Source organism: Euleptes europaea, chromosome 10 (genome assembly GCF_029931775.1).
Source record: "Euleptes europaea isolate rEulEur1 chromosome 10, rEulEur1.hap1, whole genome shotgun sequence".
In the NCBI taxonomy this organism is placed as follows: Eukaryota; Metazoa; Chordata; class Lepidosauria; order Squamata; family Sphaerodactylidae; genus Euleptes; species Euleptes europaea.
In genome coordinates this window covers 74193570-74218178 of record NC_079321.1, presented here as the reverse complement: position 1 = coordinate 74218178, position 24609 = coordinate 74193570, and the positions used below count along the sequence as shown (strand labels likewise).

Below are 24609 nucleotides of genomic sequence, written 5' to 3'. Positions count from 1 at the left end.
AGTTTGTACGGATCAGGCTCGAGTGTCAAATTGTTGAATCATCCACTCTGACTTCTCTCCTTCCAGCAAGGACGACACGTACCTGACCTGTCTTCCGTGGGAAACGTGGGTCCCTGCTCTCTCATAAAACTGTCCTCATGATGCAAAAAGTAAGGTAGTTGTTCCGTGGATCCGTCAAACGTCGCTCGCAAGTCTCTTTGCGGGGCGTATGGGCGTGGGTGTGGAGCGGGCCATACCGGTTGTGGTTGCGGTAAACCCGGCGGCGCAGGTGCGGGGGCACCGGGTAGTCCCGGGGCAGGTTGTCCCGGAGCGGGCGCACTGGGCAGTCCAGGCACCGGTGCTCCCGGCTGGCCCGGTTGCCCTGGAGGCAGCGGGGCCGGTGCAGGCTGCTGTTGTGCCTGTTGCAGCTTGCCAAACTCCTGCCACATAACATCCATTTGATCTGACATCTGAGCTACTTGCTACTCTAGGTCCTGGTTTCGGTACCCAGATGTTGAATCTCATCCGTGGTGCGCCCGGTCTGGCCTACTTGGAGATTTGTATTCCAGTCACCGAGGCCTTCTTCGTCCAGGCACTCCCCAACATCTTGTGAAAAACTGCTGCGGCGGTCGAGTCCCATCGGTCTTTGAAAACGAGCTGTTCTTCTGCTAGGAAGATCGTAAAATGGGAGATTGGGGGAGAACGAGGGTGATGTCCAATCCTCCCCCTCCCCCCATGTCCAGAATTGTGGAACCCTTGGGACACACTCCAGATGCGGCCGCCGCCTTCTCGGCCGCACATGAGTCCTCGGCCGCAAGCGCCTCCGCTTGCGCCACCGCCAGCTCGGCGGCCCGAGCGTTGGCTACTGCAGCTAAAAGTTGTTCCGCCTCCTGTTGCAGCAACAGTAAAAGTTCTCCGCGATTAGGGAGTAAAGGTGTTGCGTGAGCTCCACGGGTTCAGGGCAACCAAAACAAGATTTCAGAATTTGCAGGACCATGGTATCGGTGGCTGTAGACGCAGGTATATCGATTAGCTGCAAGACCGCTTTGGCGGCGGCGTTTTCCGCCTCCAGGCAAAAACGGGGTCGGTCAGGAGACGGCTCCTCCGCTGGCTCTGCCATGGGGTCTCGGACGAGCGGTACAGTTCCCTCCAGTAGGATCTCGCTCCCGTCCAGTACGCAGTGTCTGGCCACCAGTCGGGTAAGCAAAGTAGAGTCCTGCTGGGCCAGGCGCACTTCCTCGAGAAGGGCAGCAAGCCACCGGGTTTCCTCCCTGGCTCGGAGCGTTTCCTCCTGCGACTCCATGGCCGCCGCTCTTTCGAGGCGGACCCACTGCGAGGCAACTAGTCCTGCCAGCCGGTGAGATTCTTGATGAGCGCGGCATGCTTCCTCCAGGAGCGACCGCCGGATTCTTTCCCGCACCCCCCTCCAGGACGCGGGCGACCACGAGAGGAAGGTGAAAAGTAGGAAATCTATTAGTGTCCTAATGTCAGCTCTGAGGCCCGCTTGACAAAACCCACAAATCACCCTCTAGGCAGGTCTTCCATAGAAAGATGATTTATTGAGAAATATACAGTGAGATGCATAGGACTTGCCCTTTCCCAGGGGAGGGCAGACACAACAACCTTAGACAGTTCGACCTTGAGATACCATTTGGCTTACCAAGCCGCTCTGTTCCAGGTCAGGGCCTGACATTTTGGGGTACTGCACCCTCTGGCACCCTTGGGGAGGGATGGCCTGTCAGACACAGAGTGATCGAGGTCCCATTAGCGCACTGCTGTTTGTTGGGGTTCTTCACCATCCTGACACACCGCTGCCCTCCCACCCAACCCAAGTAGCACGCCTCAACAATGTTCAGGAAAAGCCACCATCAACAAGGCAACCAGATTAGGGTTGTCGATTCGGTTCGTCCCGAACCGAAAAACAGCCGAATTTCCCCTGATTCGGCGGTTTTTAGTTTGGATGGAACAGAACTCAAAAAAGGCGGGAAAACGGGGAGCCGAATTCAGCGAGTTCGGGGTGTTCGGCGAATAAATTCGGCAAATTTGGGGTTTGGCGCAGCAGCATAACCGTCAGTTAGTAAGGAGCATTCTCCCGCGGCCAATCGGGTCTTCTTCTGGCCAATCAGTCGCGATTGAGTGCATGAGCCCAGCTGCTGCGCGGCTCGGGGAGAGAAAAAGACAGTATCTGTTTGTGTGTGAGAGAGATCCCCCTTGGGGGGGGGTGCGTGTGCACATTCGAGCCATTCCATGGCTGCAGGGTGCGCATTTTTGGGGGTAGAGCCCCCAAACTTTCAGCATAGCTTCAGAGGACCCTTCTTGCAAGAACCCCCAAGTTTTGTAAAGTTTGGATCAGGGGGGTCCGAAATATGGGGCCGGCAAGAGGTCCCCCCCACCCTTAATGTGCATCTCTGACAATGGGGGTTTGCAATTAGCAGAGCTTGCCTCCCACGCCCAAAGCTCCCAACCCCGACAAACAGCTGAGCTGCAGGGAGCAAGCGCCAGGCAGGTGCGAAGAAGATGGAACAGAAGACATCCACAGTAAGACCCATTTTGGGGCTTTTCTCTATAATTTTCTCCTGTGTGTGTGTGTGTGGGGGGGGGGAAAGTAGAGTCTGTGTGTGTGTGGGGAGGGAGCAGTTTTTGTGGGTGGGGGTGAAGCCAAAGGGGGCTTTCGCCCATTCTGCCTGGGGTGTGTGTGTCCCCTCGAGTCTCTCTCTCCCTGGTTTGAGGGGGGAGGGCTTCAGTTGTGTGTCCTCAGGTTTTCCCTCATTCATAAGATCAGTTAGGTCTATTTTGATGCTTGCTCAAAACTGGTTTTCAAATTGTGACTTAAAGAATGCATTTGCCTGGTCCCAAGTCCGATGCAAAAGGGGAAATTCCACCCCCTCCTGCTCCTTATGCATAGCTAGCCTGCCTCTGTCCCTTTCCATGGTTTGCAAACTCCTAGGAGTCACGTGTTGCTTTGCATGGTTGCAAGCGTGTTGCTTTGCGTGGTTTGAATGGTTGCAAACGTGTTGCTTTGCATAGTTTGCAAACTTCTTCGCACCTGCCCCGCCCTTGCTCCCCCCAGCTCAGCTGTTTGTTGGGGCTGGGAGCTTCCGGAGTGGGCAGCAAACTCTGCTAATTGCAAACCCCCATTGTCAGAGATGCACATTAAGGAGGGGGGACCCCTTTCGGGGCCCATATCTCAGCCCGCCCTGACCCAATCTTCACAAAACTTGGGGGTTCTTGCAAGAAGGGTCCCCTCAAGCTACGCTGAAAGTTTGGGACCTCTACCCCCAAAAATGCCCCTCCCCAGAGCCGCGACAAGGCACGATTGTGTTTTTAATGGCTTTATTCGGCTGCATTTCCCCCCAAACTCCGGATCTCATGCCGAATTGCATGGACCCGAAGTGAGGGAGTTCAAACTACGGCATTTCCCGAATAAAAACGGGCCGAATTTTGCCAAATCCGAATTTTACCGAAATTTTTTTTCAATAGCCCTAAACCAGATAACAGGGAGTCATCCCCGTCAATGTCCCCTCGGCTTACCACCTGCACAGGCTGGCTGCAGGCATGTGGGCAAGGGGTTGGGTTAAAAGGACCTGCAAGCTGCTGCACTGTCCACTGCAGCCGCAATCCCCTGCATAGGCATAGGTCACCATGAGCCAGCTGACACAGAGGAATGCAGGAGTTGGCCACTAGAACCCCTGCGGGAAGAGAGAAGAGCTTTCCAAAGCCCCCTCTGGGGTTTTGTAATCTGTAATGTTTTGGATCCCCTGAAAAGGGGAAGGGGTGACAGTGATTTCAGAGCTAGGAATTCCCACATCCTGCGAGCAGCAAGTATTCTGCTTCATGAGCACGTGGATTTGTTTCTGCTGGCTAAGAACATCTGCAAAACCAGAATTTTTTTCTCAGCATCCAGCCAATTCAGGATGTGGAAGGAACCACACATTCGTATGGATGGCTGAATCCTCTATAGTGTACTCCTGTGCATCCATCTCAAAAAGGGTGGGTGCTCCTAGCTCTGAGGTCACTGGGCACCAGGATGAAATACAGGTGGCTGGATCCTGGCACACCACCCACAGCAATGGCATTTGTCGTTATGGTTGGCATTTTCCTTAACATGGCCAGCCGGAAGTCTGATGCATGCAATGGCCACGGCACTGATCCTTTTTTGCAAACAGCCCCTACGAACCCCAAACTCTGTGGCCTTCTCTTGCTCTGTCCCTTCATTTGCATAGCCAAATAAGGCCAAAGGTGCTGGGATCCACTCAGCCCTTCCAAGCCTCCTTGGTGCTACACCTCCCCAAAATTGACCAGCATTGTTTCCCAGTGCCAAACGTGTTCCTATGCAATAGGAATAAATACATTTGTACTGTTATGAAGTTTATCTACTGCCAGCCACAATTCCCATACAATACTTTCTAATTTCTATTTTGATGAAAAACCTTCAGCACCTACATTCCAGTCCACAAAATCATGCAACATTCCAGATTTTCCAGGCTGTTTACAATTTGCAATGTATAATGTGTTCAAATAATAATGGATGGATAGTGCATTGATCACCTAGTGATCACTTCATAAAAACGTTTCTCAGTAATGTATTGTCATCCACTCACCACAGACTGAGCCTCGTACGAATCTCCTTAAATGTGGTCTCTCAGGGAGGTAGCGATATTTGCATCCAAATATACTGAGGTTTGATGTGTGATCTCCAAAGAAACGGAGCTGGCGATATCTCTCTCCGCAGCGGTAACAGAAATTAGTGTTACACTGTGAACAAGTCATGTGGTCACATCCTTCTGTTCTCTGGATGTGGATCTTTACAAGAAAAATTAAAGGGAGAAAACGAGAAAAGATTAGTTCTTAAGTTTGTTCTCGGTACATTTAGTTAATTCAATTGTCTTATAAAGAAGTATCTAATATGGTTCCAAAAAAAGTTACTATTAATGGCTTGAATCCTACATGCTGTAAGTAGAAAATGCTTATGTCTCTTTTCTTCTACCTTCAGAGAGGAGGAATTGGGAAAGACTGCCCCACTTTCCTCTTCCACTGGCAGAGGAAGTTTGGCACAACAAACTGTTCTGCCATATGAGGGGGAATGGGGGCAATTTACCTAATTTGTCTTCCCACTGCAGCCCCTGCTTTGCCCTGCTGGCTCCTTCAAGCCCTAGCATCAAGTGGAAGATGGGGAGGAATGAAAGAACCATTTCCCTGAGAACTTGCAGTTCACAGGATCCAAGTCCATGACCAATGATGTCATGCGTTTCTAAAGCACTGGCCACTCAAGAAATACAACAATTTTATAATATATTTATACTTAGAATTAGGCCAAACACCATTTTCAGAACTTTAATAATTATATAGCACAACAGAGGTACTTGGCAGTTTACATAGCAACAGAAGAAAAGAGATATGAAGAGGCAAAAGGGAAAAACTGATGGGGGGGGGCTCCCCTCCTGATGATGCTTTCCCAATGAAAAAGTTGGAAATTTAGGAAAGGAAGAGATTCACAAACAGTTGTTTTCCCCATATTATTTTTTAGATGCTTTTAAAAATATTTAAAAATATTTAAAAGCATCTAACTACTATTTAGACCCTCAAAATGATTTTAACTAATTTAGTAGCCATCCAAGACAATCAACAGTATCTGGCAATTAGGGCTGTCAATTCGGTTCGGTCCGAACTGAAAATCAACCGAATTTCCCCTGATTCGGTGATTTTCAGTTCGGACGGATCCGAACTCAAATCTGGCGGGCAACCGGGGGGGCCGAATTCAGCAAGTTCGGGAGTTCGCGAATAAATTTGGCCAATTCAGCCCCCCCTTCAGGGGAGCCCGCTGAAAGGCGCGGGCTGCCCTTTAAACTGATCTGCGCCTCCCAGCTGGGAGGCTCAGATCAGTTTAAAGGGCAGCCCGCCTCCCTTCAGCAGGCTCCCCTGAAGGGAGGCGGGCTGTCATTTAAACTCATATGTGCCTCCCGGCCGGGAGGCGCAGATGAGTTTAAATGACAGCCCGCCCCCCTTCAGGGTAGCCCGCTGAAGGGAGGCGGGCTGTCATTTAACCTCATCTGTGCCTCCCGGCCGGGAGGCGCAAATGAGTTTAAATGACAGCCCGCCCCCCTTCAGGGGAGCCCGCTGAAGGGAGGCGGGCTGTCATTTAACCTCATCTGTGCCTCCCGGCTGGGAGGCGCAGATGAGTTTAAATGACAGCCCGCCCCCCTTCAGGGTAGCCCGCTGAAGGGAGGCGGGCTGTCATTTAAACACATCTGTGCCTCCCGGCCGGGAGGCGCAGATGAGTTTAAATGACAGCCCGCCCCCCTTCAGGGTAGCCCGCTGAAGGGGGGCGGGCTGTCATTTAAACTCATCTGTGCCTCCCGGCCGGGAGGCACATATCAGTTTAAATGACAGCCCGCCCCCCTTCAAGGTAGCCCGCTGAAGGGAGGCGGGCTGTCATTTAAACTCATCTCCCAGCTGGGAGGCTCAGATCAGTTTAAAGGGCCCCCGCGCGCCTTCAGGGAATCCCTGAAGGCGCGCTTTGGCCGAATTTTCCCCCGAACTCCGGATCCCCCCGAATTACCGGGGATCCGAAGCGGGGGAGTTCGGACTTCGGCACGTACCGACCCCACAAGGGTCAAATTCGGCCGAATTTGAACTGTACCGAATTTTTTTTTTTTTTGACAGCCCTACTGGCAATTACAATTCCTAGGTATTACAGACAGGTTCAACAGCCAAATCTCCTTGCTTGCTTCAAATTCCCCCATCTTTTGCAGTACATGAAAGAAACTGGCCTATGTTCTGAAATAAACATATCAATAAACAAGCTGATATGTTAAAAAGTAGATATACTTGTTTTATCATTATGCTTCATCTTTATAGGAGTGGCCTATTAAATTCTCAGCACTGTACAAGAACAAGATTGAACAGGTTCTTGCCTATAGACTTACAGTCCAAAAGACACAATCTTGTTTCATCAGTTCACTGAAGTCTATGGAAATTATAATGAAAGTTTAGAACTGGAAGCTTCTGATCTTTTAGAAAAAAACATTTGAGTCCAGCAGCATTTAAAAGACTAACAAACTTTTCCAGGGCATAAGCTTTCAAGAGTCAAAGTTCACTTTGTCAGATCTGGAAAACTTTGTTGGTCTTTGATGTGCTACTGGACTCAATTTCTGTTCTACTACTACAGAGGAAACTGGTTTTGTCTTTTTAAGATCATATAAGAAAAAAATCCATACTTCACCATAATATTGATGGTTTATATTATAATTTAACCACCACTGCTTCCCCATCGGACAGAAATGAAAATTTGCTTAGTAGATATTGTTTGGTGTAGCCAGCTGTATCATCACCAACTACATGTATTTGCAATTGCTTAAATAAAATGTAAGGCATTCTTTCCTAAATTCCACTGATGTATAAAACAGTACATTTTATAGAATGTTATAATTATGGGGTTTTTTAGTTGTTCCCTTCTATTGCTGACTTCTAACCACCTCTGTTAGTCTCTTGCCATGAAAACCCCAAAAGGGGTTGCCATAAGTCAGCTGCGACTTGAAGGCACTTTACACACACACATTGCTGACTGCAGAAAAAAAACCAGGCAGATTCTGTTCCTCATGGTTTTAAAATTTTCAGAAAAAAATTCATTTCTACTTGAGGAGTCAAGTTTTAACAGAGGGCACAGACAACAGCAAAAATAACATGGAAAATATATATATATATATATACACACACAAGCTTAGTTTCTGTAGGAAATAAGGGAACTTCTACTTGTATGGAAGCTTTCTGGAATCCAGAATATATTTTTGAAAATTTGATGTTTGCAATCACACAGAAAAGACAAAAGTGAGAATTTTACAAAGAACATTGTATAGGTATAAGAAGATTGGTGCAGATACCTGCATCCTTCAAAATAATTCTGCTGTATCGCAATACTCATTTCTTTTGAAGCTGTACTGCAGTCCTCATTAGCAATAACAGAAGTCCATTAAATTTTTGCTAAATCATCTTCCTATTTTCATTTGACTATTAACAGTAGCATTCTGCTCTTCCAATGTATTATGTTTCAGAATACTGAACATTTTTAAAAATATCACAGTTCCCCAAATATTTCTTCTCTGATCACTTGTGACACACCAGGATGACTGGAAATTTACAAATGACATACTACCACCTAGGCTTCAAAGAAACATATGAAAGTTTCTTTGTCATTTTCTCTGTAACCTCTTTAGAAACTCATTACAGATGCAAAAAACCCAGGGAAAACAATAATTAATACAGCACAATTTGTACTTTGTAATCCTGACCAACAAAAGCCTGCAGGGAAAGAATATACAACATCACCTTTCTTATTTTGTTAATTTAAGTCTGTTTCAGAAATCTCTTTGGGCTTTGCCCAAATATAACATAATGACTGAAGTCTGAGACAGCACAGCAGCTTTTAAATATTTATATACAATTATAGTTGCCCTATTAACAGCCCATTCCTGAACCTAAAGGATGAAAGTCCTTAGGAGGCCAGGAAAGGGCTGCATCAGTGTTCAGGCCCCCTGCGCCAGTGCCCGTGCCACTTACACTGCCCAAGGTGGCACGGACGCCGATGGGGAGGGGCTCAGACGCCATGCTCCTGGTGCTGCCGCAGCATCACCACCCAGGGACACTAGCATAGACTTATGCTGGTGTCTGGAGCGTTCCCGCGCCAGGGCAGGGAAGGAGCCACATTTAGGTGGCCTCCAAAGCCCTTTCAGCCCAGGGACACCCCCTTTCCCTTACCTGGAGATACGGTACCTTTTTAGGTGGCATATCCCGTGCAACTCAATGGAGCAGTTGTATGGGTTTTCCAGGTAAGGGCAAGGTTTTGGCCTCGGGGTGGGGCACCTCCTTTGGAGGCAGAGCAGCAGTGCTGCCTCCAGTCACCAGCGCAGCCCTCTCCCTCAGGAATGGGCTGCCTGTTTCCCAAATGATAACCATTTCCTTACTATAGAGGAGCTGGGCATGGCCCACAAGTGAGATATATGACCAAAGTTACAAATCAGTCATTATCTTTCAGAAATGAACCCCCAAGGTCAGGAAGAAAGGCAGAATATATTATCACATCAGCAACTGCAAGTCCCCAGGCCAAGCCTAAGCCCTTAAAAGTATCTGTTTGTTTCTCCCATTCCAACTACAAATTCAGAGAGTTGAGTACCATGAACAGTTTCTGTGGACATGGGCAATCTGAAAATTGGGGAGAGGGGATACTTAAATAGAACTTACTGCTTAACAGGACTTATGATTCTAAGGCTGCATCCAGATGGATGTTTTTCCCTACCTTTGCATCCAAACTTCAACACTCTTTTAGAGCACACATGTACAATGTTGTCTGTGTCCTGACAAACTATGCTGCTTGCAAAGAATATATTATTTTAGTATTTAACAGCTGGCAAAAAATGGATACACAGCATTCACCAACTAGATAGTTGGTGACATCCAACTAGATAGTTGGTGACATCCTGTGGACATCAGGATGGCAATATCCAAAGAGAGGTTAACCTCTTCCGTGAATTGTAGTAGTTTTTCAGATTGGCACACTTACAATAAACACAAGGAGTTACATGCAGTGCTGCCATTCTAAAATGTCACTTTCATATCAAAAGAAAGTGTCAAAAGCATTTTGAATGTACTGACCTTTTTAGACTTGTTGCCAGTTAAGGCCGCTGGTCTGCTTCCTTCCTGATGGTCGATTGCAAGGTTGCTGTTAATTATGAGAAATTGAGTTCTTAAGGAAGGAAGGAAGCAGCCAATACAAATGTGAGAAAACTCAATTTCCCATAATTAACAGCAACCTTGCAATCAACCATGAGGGAGGGAGGAAGCAGACCAGCGGCCATTACTGACAACAAGTCTAAAAAGGTCAGTACATTTAAAATTCTCCTGGGGGGTATTTTTGGAGGTAGAGCCCCCAAATTCAAAGCGTAGCTTGAAGGGACTCTCCTTGCACGACCCCCGAGGTTTGGTGAAGATTGGGTCTGGGGGTCCGATTTTATGGGGTCCAGAAGGGGCTTCCCCCCTCCTCCATAGACAACCATTGCAAACTTCACAATGCTACGCTGCAAACTACACTGTGAATTTGGGGGCTCTACCTCAAAAAATGTCTCCTCAGTGCCAAATTTTCAGGAAACCGGAAAATATGCTGAATGCCCATATTTACTGGTATGGGTATTCAGCTTATTTCAGGTTTCCTGAAAAAAAAACGGGCCCAATGAACCCGAACCTGAATTTTATCGTTGTTGTTGGTTTTTTTTTTTTTTTTGCACAGCCCTATCTGGCAATGAAAGGTTTCTCAGATACAGATTTCTTAGCCACAGAGATCAATTAAATGGAGTCTGACCTTGGAGTTTCAAACATGCAAAACACATCAAACCAATAATGTTCTTACTGTTATTCTCCCCCTGCAGTACAAATTTATTAAATGACAGAAATGCTAAAGCTGGCAAAGTAACAGGTGGATGCCCGAGGGGAAAAAATTCAGAAGCTGTTAACTAAAGTAGATGCGGCTTCCTCACTTATGGCTATCTTCAAAAAATACAGTATGCCTTTTTCAGCTGTCATGATATGTCACAGGCATTGGTACCACTGCTGAGCTATGCACCTCTCTAGTAGGAATTCCACAGGACAAAGGAACAGTTAATACTGTGATATTAACAAGCAGCTAAAACCTGGCATTTGTCCACATGAGTCATTTCAACTACAGTGTTTTCCTATGCCTGATCTACGTTGTTCATACAACTTCAACTACATAAAAATCAGAACTGGAATGAGAAAAATGCATATCTTTTTGCTATAAGCACAGCCCTCAAATGACCACTTGTACAGCTTGCAGGACTGCCCTGCCAGCCACAGTGCATTTTCTCCTTTCTACACACACACACACATACACACAAACCGAAGAAGAATACAAATTAAGTTTCTTAAGAACACATATATACCTGGTTAATCATTTTTGAAGAAAAAAAGAAGTAGTCAAGTAGGCTTTTGAAATATATATGTTTTACAGTCAAGATACATGAGCTGTGAACCTAGAAGTCCCCAGTTCAAATCTCATCTTGAGCTAGAGGCATGCTAATCTTCAGATCACATCATCATGGAACCAAGATTAGGCATTTGTTACGGCCACGACACAATCTAAAATACTACCTAGCCAGTTAGCACAAATGTACACATCAGAAAGCACATGAGCATAAACTTAAATAAAATAAAGATCAAATTATACATATGGAGAGTCAAGGGTAACACCATAGAACAAGTAAAGCAGTTCAGATATCAGGGAGAAATTTTTTGATATACCGTATTGTCCGGCGTATAAGACAACTTTTTAACCCAGGAAAATCTTCTCAAAAGTCGGGGGTCGTCTTATACGCCGGGTGTCGTCGTATAGGGCGAGTGCTGAAACTTCCGAGCCGGACTGGAGAATCTGCCTGGGGAGCCGCCTCCGCTCTGTCCATGTCCACCGGAGGAGGGAGGGGAGGCAAGCCCGGCGAGGGCGCTCGCTGCCCGGCTGGGAGTCAGAGCCAGGCGCGCCGGGGCGCACGGAGGGAAGCGCTCAGCCGCGCTCCGGCGGCGGCTCAAGGCAGGCAGGCAGGCGGCTGGCTGGCCAGGGCTGGGGCGGCCACTCTCCCCGCGTCCTTCTCCGCCTCCTGCCCACCCGCTCCGGCGTCGCGACTGCAGCCGCACCGCGCTCCAGCCCAGACTGAGGGTGGTTCGGGGCTGAGCTAATGCGGGCGGGCTGCGCGCTCCTCCTCCTCCTCCTCGCCCCCCCCGTCTCCCTCCCTCCCTCCCTGCCTGCGCGTTGGTGCGTCTGGCTCCGCTCTTGCAGCGCAGCCAAGAATGTGACCAACTCCCCAGGCGGGGCTCTTCCAGGAACAGGCGCCGCCTCCCCCCGGCCCGGCTCGGCTCCCGGCCCTTGTGCAAAAGGCGAGCGAAGGGGGGCGGCAGGGGAGCTCACGAGGGGCGGGCCTCAGCTGCGGAGGAGTATATCCCAAACTCTATATTTTAACTGGAAAAGTTGGGGGTCGTCTTACATGTCCAGTCGTCTTATACGCCGGACAATACGGTAGTAATTGCTGGTTGACTCAACGGAAATATGCACTTAACTTGGCTAACTGCTGTATGTCTGCTGTGATATGTTTCTTTTACGTTTATGGTGGTCAACATGGCCCTGCAGCCATTCATGTATTTAAAGCTAAATCTGTAACCCAGCTATTGTATGGTGTTCCATTTGAGTCAATGCATTTAACCAGCCTGTAGAGAAGGTCCAAGCTACCTTCCTGCATCGTATACTGGGTGTCCTAAACTGTGTTGGATATGCAGCCATGTGTTTGAAAACCGGGCTGAGCCTTTTGAAAATTAATCTTCAGATCTAATATTCACTGTCTGCAAAGATGGTATACCAAGAAGATACCGATAATAAATTAACCTTTTAAAGCCGTAACAAATTAGCATTATTTCTGTTTTTCAAATATAAAACACTTCTTCATACTTTTATTGTTTGCCAAGTGAATCTCTCTTGTTCCCTTGCATCGAATGTTAATTATTTGAATCAGTGTAATACACACTGAATGTCCCAATATTTCCTGGAATTTTGATTCCTTGACACTGACATTCCACTAACACCACACCTGTCCTGAGAGAATGGTGGGCGTTCTGATTTGCAACTACGTTTATGCTGGAAAGCAGTGACATTAACAGGTTCAAAATCCAACAGTTCAGCTCCCTCAACCAGAAGCCCGGCAGCGGTTAAGCACTTTATGAAAGAGCAGCAGTGTCAGTGGATGACCGGGATTAAATTCTTCTGAATTCAACTGGAGCAGTATCACTTTCTTAGTAAGCATGAATTCCATTTAACAACAGTGCACAGGACCCTGTGTTGGGAGAACACAGACTGTTCAAACAAAGAACAGAAACATGTTTTAGCATGTGCTAAGTGCTTACCTTGCACTTTGGGCACTTCTGAGCATTTCTCTGCCCATGTTCAATTTCATTGGCCCAGTGACGCAACAGCTTGTCCCCCTTTTTGTACTCTTTGCAGTTGACACCTTCGTGCCAGGGAGAGTGGCACTTAAAACACCACACAAATTGGCAAGTTGGGCACTGAATCTGTATAAATGAAAGCACAAAATAAACATCTGAATAACTGACCACTTAGTGTGTTTAGGAAACCACAAGTGAAGGGAGACATTATTTTTAACACCTTTTCACATCAAAATTAATTTCCCCTCAAGCTTTGTTTAAGCTTTCTAAATAATTCAAAGTTAAATTAGCCAATGAAGGAAAGTGACATTTTGTAGACCAGACGAACTGTTTCAGAGCACTGTGTGCTCTGATGAAGGAAACCACAGTAACTGTTTTGACAATTTCTCAGCTTCAACTTTCATAAGATGACTAGTCCTAAATATATTAATATATTCTGATATAACGGTATCGTTTCAGTTTATGCAACATGAGATGGGACGTCAGTCTTGCCTAACCTATATGTAGATACTAATATGTTGTATGGTATTTTGATATAGGATCTAACCTATTTTTTTCGTTCTTTAAAAAAAAGTGCTCGTACTCACATACAAGGCTGCACTGATTTCCACCAATTCCCACCTCAGGACTTGGGAGAGCCCCCACAAAAGGGTGCTAGTACTCAGTACCTGTGAGTACTGCCACAAAAATCCAACAATTTCTTTCTAGTCTTCTGGATCAAATAAATGTTGTGCATTTTGTACCTCAGAGAAAGACGGTCTTTGTGAAATTGCATCAATAATACCTCACTATTACAATGAGCCTTGACCAATCCACACAACAGTGGACCCTTCCTCTAGCCTGAGAACTCCTAATAATCTTAGGATCAAAATAACTAGGGTAAGAAACAAGTGAGTAATACAAAAGCTATGACGTTTTCTGGCTCCAGACAGCAAGGTTCTAATGGCTGACCCACATCATTCAGTTCTGAGAACAAATGTTAAAATATGAAAAACTGTGGAACACCTAACCATTGTACTTTGGTGCCTGTTCTAACAGTAAGTAATATACAAACAATACAAACCATGGCAAGAACATGAAGATCAGCTGAAGTTGTCTAATTACAAAATGAGCTTACCATTAAGACTAAAGTGTCCAACAATAAAATGACTTCCCTACCCACATTGTTTTTCAATAACTCTTGATAAAGTAAATGAGTAGAGACTACAAAAAATTAGCGATTTTTGAATGCATGAACCAAGGAAGCATAGATACTGAATGTTTTCTTTGGATTATTGACCTGGACAGGGTGTGAGGGTTAGGATATGTGAATGGTGTCCAACCACAATAAGAAAACTGACAGTACTTGTGTTTTCTTAAAATGAAGCATTAATTTCCTCTGCTTCCATTGCCACCCCATGCAGACATTCCCAGGAACAAAATTTCAGCAAGGGTGGGGCTTAGTGAGAGAAGGAAATCAGCAAAAATCGCTGTCCCCTCTTAGGAAATTTAAAGGTACATATATTTTCTGAACAGTGTAGTTGGATATAAGCCACAGGTCCCAGGACACAAGATACAGAAGAAAAACTTCAACATATCACTGGAAGGCCCTGGAAAATACAACAGTATTTCAACAGTACCTCTTCCTATAAATGAACAGCAATGGAGCCCTCCTTATTAGCATCATGCCTATCTTATTTGAATTAAGATTCAACTTGTTCTGTTTTAGTCACACAGCACTGCCTCAAGGCACTGATTCAGGAGGAAATGGTGACATCAACATATTTCCGGGTGGATAAAAATCAATGCTTGGTTTTGCAGTTCTCAAAACTGTGAATTTGTGTCTGCAGAGATAACATGCCTCTTCTTCACAGCAAAAATGTTAAAAAATAAACATACAGAGTTGAGAAAAAGACCTTAATCCCATTGTTCCTTTGCAAATCTATGTACACAGAATCAGTCCCTTACCTCTTAAGTGCCAAGTTTCAAGAAGTTCAATTAATAGAAGATTGATTGTAGTGGGATAGATCTGTACAAGTAGCTAAGTGTGAGGAGGGAGGGGCAAGCAGTAAAAATGAAAGTGAAACCTTTTGAGCAGAATATGCCACAAGTCTTTATGTAGAAAACCATCTGATCCAGTTTCCTTTTTGGGGTTCTGCTTGTTTTCATTCAGCCCAACTCCAAATTCTGACAGCTAAAGGGCTGAAGGTAGTACGCAAGTATCTCTACAGCTGCTTTGGTGTGTTTTTACACCTACAGACTCACACCATGGATCCTCACCACCACCACCCCCAGTACACAGGAACACATTGCAACCTCTCCCATATCTCACGTTGCTGCCCATTTGGGAATGGGGGAGAGGCATTCAGTGAAACACTTCAGAAGATTAATAAACTAAAACACACACACACACAATTCAGAAGAACTGCATGCTCACAAAAGAAAACAGAAATTTTTTAGAGTTTCTGGAAACATTTCACCAAAATAAGTACTGTCTAAATATGTAGTCAGAAGGTTATCCTTTCAGATAACTAAAAGTTTCTTTCTTGTACATATGTGTTGTCCTAAAGACATTCTCCTTCATCTTCAATCAGAACAGGGATTTACCCTTACCATACACCACACAAAAACAATGAAATTATTTTGTTTTGCAATGATAAAGATTACTAAATAATTTTCTGGTAACCTATTAAGATGCTGCTTTTCTAATCATTACGTTTACAAGGCTGAACTTTCTATTAAGCCACTGCTTCTTCCAGTCATGAAGAAATGGCTTGAAAACAAGCTGACCTTTGAAGTATCTGTGTCTCTGTAGATAAGCCCTCAGTTGGGCAATGCGCACTGTGTAAGATTGCGTAGTTTCACAATCAAGATGTCCCACCATTGGAAAAATACAGGAATGAGTACATGTTGCCAAAAGACTTGTTACAGTTGTAGATATAAAACAAACTGGCCTCGACACTCACCGTGCAAAGGCTTGAAAATAACCAGCTCGTCTACTCACACAAGTGGAAGGAGGAGCCACTTTTCACAGTTGAAAAGATTGTGCTGGGATTGTGGGGGGAAAAGTCATGTGAGACAGGACTGCAGTGAGAAGCTGAAGAAGCTTTCTTTGTTGTCACCCCGCCAACTACTTCAGGACTTTGCTTTGATTATGCATTTATTTTCCAAGCGTCAGAGGTCACCTTGCTCTCCCTGCACATTTCCATGTGTTTCCCCCTCATTTCCAGGATGCTGGCTAAACATGAATCCAGAAAACACAGACAAACATGCGGAAACACACAGGGAGAGTGAGGCGACCTCTAATGGTTGGGAAAGCAAGCATAATCAAAGCAATCCCTGAAGTAGTTGGAGGGGTGATCGAGAGGAAACAGCCATGCATAAATGGCCAAAGAGTGGATTTGCATGCAGCATGCCTTTCATAGATAGCAGGCAAGAGAACTGAATTTTATTTACATAACTGCATTTCTGCCCATATGAAAAGAACAGAGGCTCAACTGTTGAGAGCAACTTGAGATTTGCACCATGCCGCAACTGCTGTAAAGGATGCTAGATAATTTTTGAGCATTAATTGCCTTTTTAAACTAAGTATAAAGATTCAGCAGGAAGCCTGATGTTTTACGGAGAGTAAATACATTTGTAGCAGATGGAGTTGGCATTTTCAGAGCAGGTTAAGAGCTTTAGGGTGCCCATGGACCCAGCTTGCTCTTTCAAAAACAGGTTGATACAGTAGCCAAGAATGCCTTCTATCAGCAATGTCTGGTTCTCAAGCTCTCTTTCTTAGACTCAGTCTATCCAGCCATGCTGATCTGCACTTGTGTAGTCTCACAGTCAGACTAATGCAATATAAGACTGCTCTTAAAGAGAACCTGGAAATGGTTCAGAATGGGCAGCTCGATTATAGTCAGGAGATAGCTGACAGGTATATATCTTGCTTATGTTAAAGTAGCTACATTGGACCCTGCTGGATAAGCTGGTGGCAGCTGGGGCCAGGAGTGCCTTTTACCAGCTTCGACTGGTTACCAGTTACAACCTTTCCTGGGCAGAAAAGATCTAGGAAGATCTGTGGTACATGCCCTGGTTACATCTAGATTAGACTACTGCAATGCACTCTCTGTGGGACTGCCCTTAAAAGTGTTCTGAAACTTCGACTGGTGCAGAATGCTGCAGCCAGATTGACTGCAGTGGGGGATAGGGACCGTATCACTCCTGTCTAGGCCAGGGGTCGCCAAACTCATTAGTCAAGAGAGCCAAATATCAACAGTACAACGATTGAGATTTCTTTTGAGAGCCAAATTTTTTAAACTCAAACTATATAGGTAGGTACACTGTTTATTGACTTAATAAACTTTAATTAAAGTTTTAAGTCTTAATTAAACTATAGGTACACTGAATAAAACTTGACATCAAACTTAATAATGATCTTATTTATTGATAAAAATTAACTTGTAAGTAAGGTATCCATAACATTAAATCATGACAATGACTGCAGCAGCAGTACTGTCCTGCCTGTGCCCCAAAGAACCTAACAGGCCTGCTCCTCTGATTCTGGACTAAATGACCCCAAATGACTATTGAGGGCAGCCGACCTAGAAAAGAGAGCGGGCTCTCCAGGGCTGGGTGGGAAGGCATAGTTTGCAAGGGACATGATTCATAGCAGCTCCCACGTGAGAGAAAAAACAAACACATTTGGCGCTTCTCAGATCAGAGTAAAGGTGGCTTAGAGGGGGAAGCAACATAAATATATTAAATCCCCCCCCCGGGGGGGGGGGAGAAGAAAGCAGCAGGAGCAGGCATTTCATCTGAATGGAGAGAGGTGTCCAATGGGGGGGCACAGGGATCAGTTCTGGGCCTGGTACTTTTATTTTTTATTAATGATCTGGAAGAGGGCAAGAGAGGTACTACTCCAGATGACACCAAATTGGGAGGAGCAGCGAACACACCAGGTAACCACAAGATAGAGAAAGCATTCAATGAGATCTGAACACACTGGAAAAGTGGGCAGATGTGAACAGGATGCAATTCAACAAGGATAAGTGCCGAGTTTTCCATCTGGGTAACAGAAAAGAAAAGAAGCAGGAGTAGAAACCAGTAGAGCACCTACTGCACAGTGGGGTGCTGAATGGCTGTGGGGAGAGTGTAACCCCCCCCCGTTCCTTTTGAAAGAGGCACAAAGTAGCAGGAAGAGGGGAAACCTGTAGTAATAGGCCAGGGGAGGGCTAACAATTGCCAGACAAAAAGGCCCACTGTTTTCTCCCCCCCCCATCACCCAGCGAGGGTCCAGACGTCCAGGGATCCCAGGCACAGAGGAAGAGGCCAGCAGGTCCCCGGTCTGTGTGTGTTCCATGCAAACAAACAAGGTGGAGATGCACAGTCCATCCATCCTTCCCCCCCCCCTGCCCAAGGACATGCCAGTTCCCTCCTGGCCAGAGGGAGGGGCAGGTGCTCACCCCCCCTACCATACTGGGACTGACGGGCTCCAGATTCAGGGCAGGCAGATCCAGAGCAAGGTGGCTTGGCTGGAGGAGCCCCCCCTCCCTCGGCTGGAGGGGCAGGCAGGCAGGCCCGCGTGCCCAGGCGGCTTCCACGGGGGGGGGGGAGAAAGGAGAGTCCCCCAACGGCCCCTTCTCCCTCCCTGGAGAGAGGGAGATGCACAGTCCATCCATCCTCCCCCCCCCCCACGGACATGCCAGTTCCCTCCTGGCCAGAGGGAGGGGCAGGTGCTCACCCCCCCCCTACCATACTGGGACCGACGGGCTCCAGATTCAGGGCAGGCAGACGCCTGAGCAAAGTAGCTTGGCTAGAGGAGCCCCCCCCCCTTGGCTGGGGGGGCAGGCAGGCAGGGCCGCGCACCCAGGCAGCTTCCACGGGGGGGGGGGAAGAAAGGAGAGTCCCCCAACTGCCCCTTCCTCCCTCCCTCCCTCCCTCGAGGCCATGGCGCCAGCCCCCTACCCCCTCCCAGGGCGGCCTGAGCACAGCCTTGGGCTCGCTCTGCAGCCCTGGGGGCGAGGGGGCGAGAGCAGCCGTACCGAAAGAGAGGCCTGCGCGGCAGGGAGGGAAGAGGTGGCAGCCGCCGGGCAGCTCGCTCTCTGCCTCCCCCTCCCCTCCGGGCTGCGGGCGGCCTCAAGCGAGAAAGGCACCGCGCGGGGCTTCCTCGTCCGGGCGAAGCGCGTCCAAAGCAATGAGAATTTCTCTCGAGCCTTTCTGAAGAGGGACTCGAGGAGCTGACAGCAGAAGCCAGGAGGCAGCGAGCGGGCTTACCGTGCAAATATCTAAATGGCAGCCGCTCCCTCCGCTGCTTAAGAAACCCCCAATCCCCACAGCAGGCCCGCCAGCAGCAGCGGCACATGGTCGCTCCGACGTAACCCAAGCACCTCCTGCGCAGACTCTCTCCCGCCCCCCCCCCTTTCGCTACTCAGCCGGGCCCGCACATGGAAAGAGCCGCACTCAAGGTCTAGGCCCATCTACACTGGTTCCAGCACAATTCAAGGTGCTGGTATTGGCCTATAAAGCCCTATATATGGTTTGAGTCCATCAAACCTGAAAGTCTGCTCTCTCCCTTATATACCTAACCAGCCACTGTGGTCATCTTCTTCTGAAACCCTGCTTCAAGTGCCCCCCACCTTCTGAGATTAGGTGGGTGGCAATCCTGGGGAGGGTGGCAATCCTGGGGAGGGGCCTTCTCAGACTTGGCACCAATCAATCAAGTTTTATTTCGACACAATATCAGCTCTGAATAAAAATCAAAGTTAGGTTTAAAATAATAAAATAAAATAATAAAAGTTGATGATTCTAGGAAGGATGATTTGAAGAGGAGGAGGAAAGATCTTCTATGGGGAAGGGTTTTCAATTAGCCGTTTATGAATCCCACTAGGCAGGAGGCAAAATTTGGCTACTTGAATGGTTGTCTCCCGAGAGGAGTCTACTAAGAGAAGGGAAACTTTAGCTTCTTCCAGTCTCCCAGGAAAGGATGACAATATGGGGAGAATGTACTGCGATCTTATGTCGTTGTAGAAGGGACATTGCAGCAGAACATGTTCTATTGTTTCCACTTTCTCTGTTTTGCATGGGTAGAGTTGTTGATGAAAGGGAGTATGGAGATACCTCCCTTTCAGGAGAGCTGAAGGTAAGGCGTTGAAACGCGCAAGAGTAAAGGCCCTTCGATATTTGGATACTTCCAGGAATCCGAGGTAGTCTGCAGTGTGGAAAGGTTTGATGTATTGCAAGATGTTGTTCAATATTTTAATTGCTATACTGTGTCGATATTATATTCCATTAAAAGTTTTGAATTTTGATTTTTTCTTTTGATTTGTATTGCAAGATGGTTGAATATTTATGAATCTGAGCCCTATCTGATTGAAGGGCATGGTCCAAGAGCCTCTGTTTGATTGTTTCCTTGGCTTTTCAATATGGCTTAAGAAGAGAGGCCATGTTTCTGGAGCATCTTCTCTATTACACTTTGCCAAGTTGAGATGATTATCAGCTAGAATCAGACAGGTTAGACCAGGGGTATCAAACTGGCAGCCTGCGGGCCGGATCCGGCCCCTTGAGACCCCTTATCCGGCCTGCGAGCTAGGCAAGGCAGCCACCCCCCGCCAGATGGGGGGGGGGCTGGCCAAAGCACTTGCCCTGGGCGCAGGGAGAGGAGGAGTGCCAAAGAGAGGCTGGCTGCAGGGCAACTCTCTGCCTCCAAGCTCCCAAGGTCGGCATAGAGGCGCGGGGCGAGTGCTCCAGCCCCTCTGCCTGCAACTGCTACTACTCAGCTCCCAGACCCAGCCAGCGCCACCCGAAGACTCTCTAAATTGGCTGTGCTGAGGGAGCGTGGAGCGGGGAAGGGGTGGAGTAGCCTGCACCCAAGTCCTTGGATCCCCCCTCCCACCCCTCTGAAGGCTAGGGGGAGAAGGGATGAGCTACAGCTCATCCTAAGTGCTGCCAGAGAGAGACCTCTATAGGCACTCCCAGCATTCTCCAGCGAGCACCTGCTCGAGCACAGGCACGTGGCAGCGTTGAGCGAGCGTAGGGCAAGGTAGCAAGCTGTACATGGCTCACTCTCTCCTCTCCTCAGCATGGCAGGGAGTTGCGCTGTCAGCGAGGCTCCTGAACTTGGTCCCATCTCGCTCGAGCCCATCCAGGAAGGCCCCCCTCATGCTGGGTAAGGAGCGCCATGTCACCTACCCACCTCGATTCCAGGGCCATTTACGTGGGCGTCTGCATAGTCCAGGCATGTTTATTCATTCTATTTGATCTTCTCTTCTCTTTTTCCCCCCTGCCCTCCCATGTATTCTGGTCCCTAAGTCAGTGCAGACAAGAACCTTTCTCAACAATATTTGTTAATGGGGCGAAAAGAGAATGTGGGGGGGGGGAGAGAGAAAAAACCCTGCAAATTCTTATGCTTGATCACATTGGAGGAAAGGGAGGCTGGCTGGGGAGAGCGCTGCTGAAAACATCCACCCCCAGGAACTAAAGAGGGCTGCTCCAAAGGCAAGAGGCTGGTATGCAGTAAAACTTCCCAAGGATTAAAAAAGAAAAAAGGTGCCTCATTCAAGTGATCTTTGCGGGGAGGGCTACCAGGGCCATCAGATCTGCCATGATTCTTTGTGTAACAACCTGGATGTAAAACGAATGGCAGGCTAGCCCATTAGAAACAATGGGAGAGGCAGCCCAGCCCATTGAAGATAATGAGAGCCTGGATTGCCCATCGACTTGCATGGACTCCAGTGAAATACATTACAGCACAAAAAGAGTTGTAAAGAAAATGTGGAATGGATTTTTCAGTAAGGTCTCTAAAACCAGATACACTACTCGGAGACTGGATTGACCGCCCCCAGAGTGGAATGACATCCCCTGGGACTGGAATGAAAGTGCCCAGACTGGAATGAAGGCCCCTGGGACTAGCACAAGTGATCTGGGACTGGATTGACAGCCCCTGGGACTAGCTGAAGTGTTCTGCGACTGGAGTGAGAGCCCCCCCAGAATGGAATGATGGCCCCTGGGATGAGCAGAAATGTTCTGGGACTGAATTGACAGCCCCCAGACTGGAATGACAGACCCTGGGATTAGCAGAAGTGTTCTGGGACTGGAATGAGGCCCCCATAGTGGATTGATAGCCCCTGGGATGAGTAGAAGTGTTCTGGGACTGGATTGACAGCCTCAGGGGTGGAATGACGGCCCTTGGGACTAACAGAAGTGTTGTGGGGGGCCATTTAGAACTGCTGTTTTAAAAACTACTTAACCTCAGACATCCTTGAATCTTAACCTTGACAGCCCCCAGAGTGGAATGACATCCCCTGGGACTAGAATGAAAGTGCCCAGACTGGAATGAAGGCCCCTGGGACAAGCACAAGTGATCTGGGACTGGATTGACAGCCCCTGGGACTAGCTGAAGTGTTCTGCGACTGGAGTGAGAGCCACCCCAGAATGGAATGATGGCCCCTGGGATGAGCAGAAATGTTCTGGGACTGAATTGACAGCCCCCAGACTGGAATGACAGACCCTGGGATTAGCAGAAGTGTTCTGGGACTGGAATGAGACCCCCAGAGTGGAATGATGGCCCCTGGGATGAGCAGAAGTGTTCTGGGACTGGATTGACAGCCTCAGGGGTGGAATGACGGCCCATGGGACTAACAGAAGTGTTGTGGGGGGCCATTTAGAACTGCTGTTTTAAAAACTACTTAACCTCAGACATCCTTGAATCTTAATGAAGGATTCCAAACGATATTATTTAAAGAGGAATCTGTGTAATTTATTGCATATCAAGGTGAAATGAGGTGCGAGCCTTGCACCTTCTGCTGTTTTTAATAGCATTTTAACTGGCATTTCATTCTCTCCTTAGTTCTGATTCCATTTCCAAAGGGCCACCAGAAAGCGGAGCCCGAGTTGGTGGCTGGCCTGATTGTACTAAGAGACAAATGAAGATGTATCTTAGCGGTAGTCTGAAGTGTGCACACTTAATAGTTTTGCAAATATTTCTCCTGAGACTCCTGTACTTCCTTTATATCCTGCCTTTCTCCCCAGTTTGGACCCAAAGCAGCTGACATTGTTCTTCTCTTCTCCATTTTATCCTCACAACAACCCTGTGAGGTAGGTTAGGATGACTCAAGCTCACCCAGTGAGTTTCCATGGCAGAGTGGGTATTCGAACCTGGGTCTTCCAGATCCTAGCCTGACACTCTTTACTACAGGACATTGTAATAAAGCTGTGATCCCTTGAAGGCATAATTTTGCTGGGGAGTGAGCCTTGCAGAACTTGGACAGGTGTTACTTCTTAGTGTAATTATTCATAGATAATAGATAGGTAAGATAAGGAAAAAGTGTAATTATTCTTTAACAATTCAAATAAGTCAACATAATTTATTCTGTTTAAGAGAGTTGTTGATTATATATGTATATATAAAGAAAAATATGTGTATAACATATGGGGGCACTATTTGGTACTTTTGTCCCCCTTTTGCCCTGACCCCCCCCCCCACTCTTGATCTTGGCTGGTGAGGCACGGCACAGCCTGACCAAGTGACATTTACGTCATATCCAGCCCTCGTAATAAATGAGTTCGACACCCCTGAGTTAGACCAATAGGGTTGAATATGATCAGAACAGTGGCTCATAGCCGGAATCTGGCATTTTAATTCTTCCTCCCAGTCTAAGATCCTCTCACCCAGTCACATCAGAGATGCAGAAAAAGCCTTCCCAAGTGGGAGGGTAGAGATCAGAATGCCAAACACAGTTTATTCCTCTCACAGACACACACCTGGGAAGCTTCTTGCTTAGTACCAGCAGAGACCCAGCAAGAGATTTCCCAGGCAGGGAGGGATCAGGGTATTCTAACCAATGCACCCACCCAGAAAACTCTTGCCTGTTCCCAGCAGACATACAGTAAGAGACTTCCCAGATGTGATGGGGAAGGACAAAAACAAAAAATCACAGCTGGGATTCAATGTTTTGATCTCTCCCCCTTCCCCAAAACAACTGGCTGATGCAGTAGAACAGGGGTCTCCAACCTTCTTGATCCTACAGGAACTTTTGGAATGTTGAGAACAGGTGGTGGGTGTCACAATAAAATGGTTGCCATTTCCAAATATTAAAAGGTTGCACAAAAGATTAGGGAGTTCCAAGAAAAGTATCCTTGTATGATTGAGACAGCTATTTCCAAATGGGTGCTCCCTGCAGACACAAAGGTGATGCCTCCTGGGCCCTTCTGAAGTACCTCCTATTCTAGTGAAATGGAGGAAAGCCAGGACTAGCTCTTAGCTTTGGGGAGGTAGTAAGTAGGTGTCAGAAAATACATTAGTGGTAACCATGGAACCCATATTGGGGATGACGGTAGTAGAACTTTCCTGGGCATTTTCAGAACACAGTCAATACACTATCCCCACCCCCACCCCTCCATATTTCTCTACTGCATCTCAAGGACTCACATTTCATTTTCAAGTACCTAGTGTGCAATAGGGAAATATCCCTTGGGGAGGGAGAAATCAAATATGCCTATCATGCCCAGAGAACAGCTGATGGGTGGGACTCCCCCTAAGCTTCTCACATCAGATCCTTACTGTGGGCCATAACAAGCCAGGTGCCATCATGGGAGTGAAGCCAAGTGCTGTCAGAGGACAGCTTACTCAGCTCTTTGTCAAGGTCTATTATGGCCCATATAACTGACTGAGTTGTG

General features: G+C 47.2%; 1 protein-coding gene across 1 annotated transcript in view; it reads right to left on the bottom strand.

Moving 5' to 3' along the window:
* Positions 1-24609, bottom strand: part of RNF217 (ring finger protein 217) — a 73571-nt gene that overhangs the window by 12255 nt on the left and 36707 nt on the right. Inside the window, exons 3-4 of the mRNA XM_056856222.1 lie at positions 12931-13095; positions 4581-4782 (exon numbers count right to left, since the gene is read on the bottom strand). Coding sequence (XP_056712200.1) covers positions 4581-4782; positions 12931-13095 — 367 coding nt within the window. The remainder of the gene's footprint in view (positions 1-4580; positions 4783-12930; positions 13096-24609) is intronic.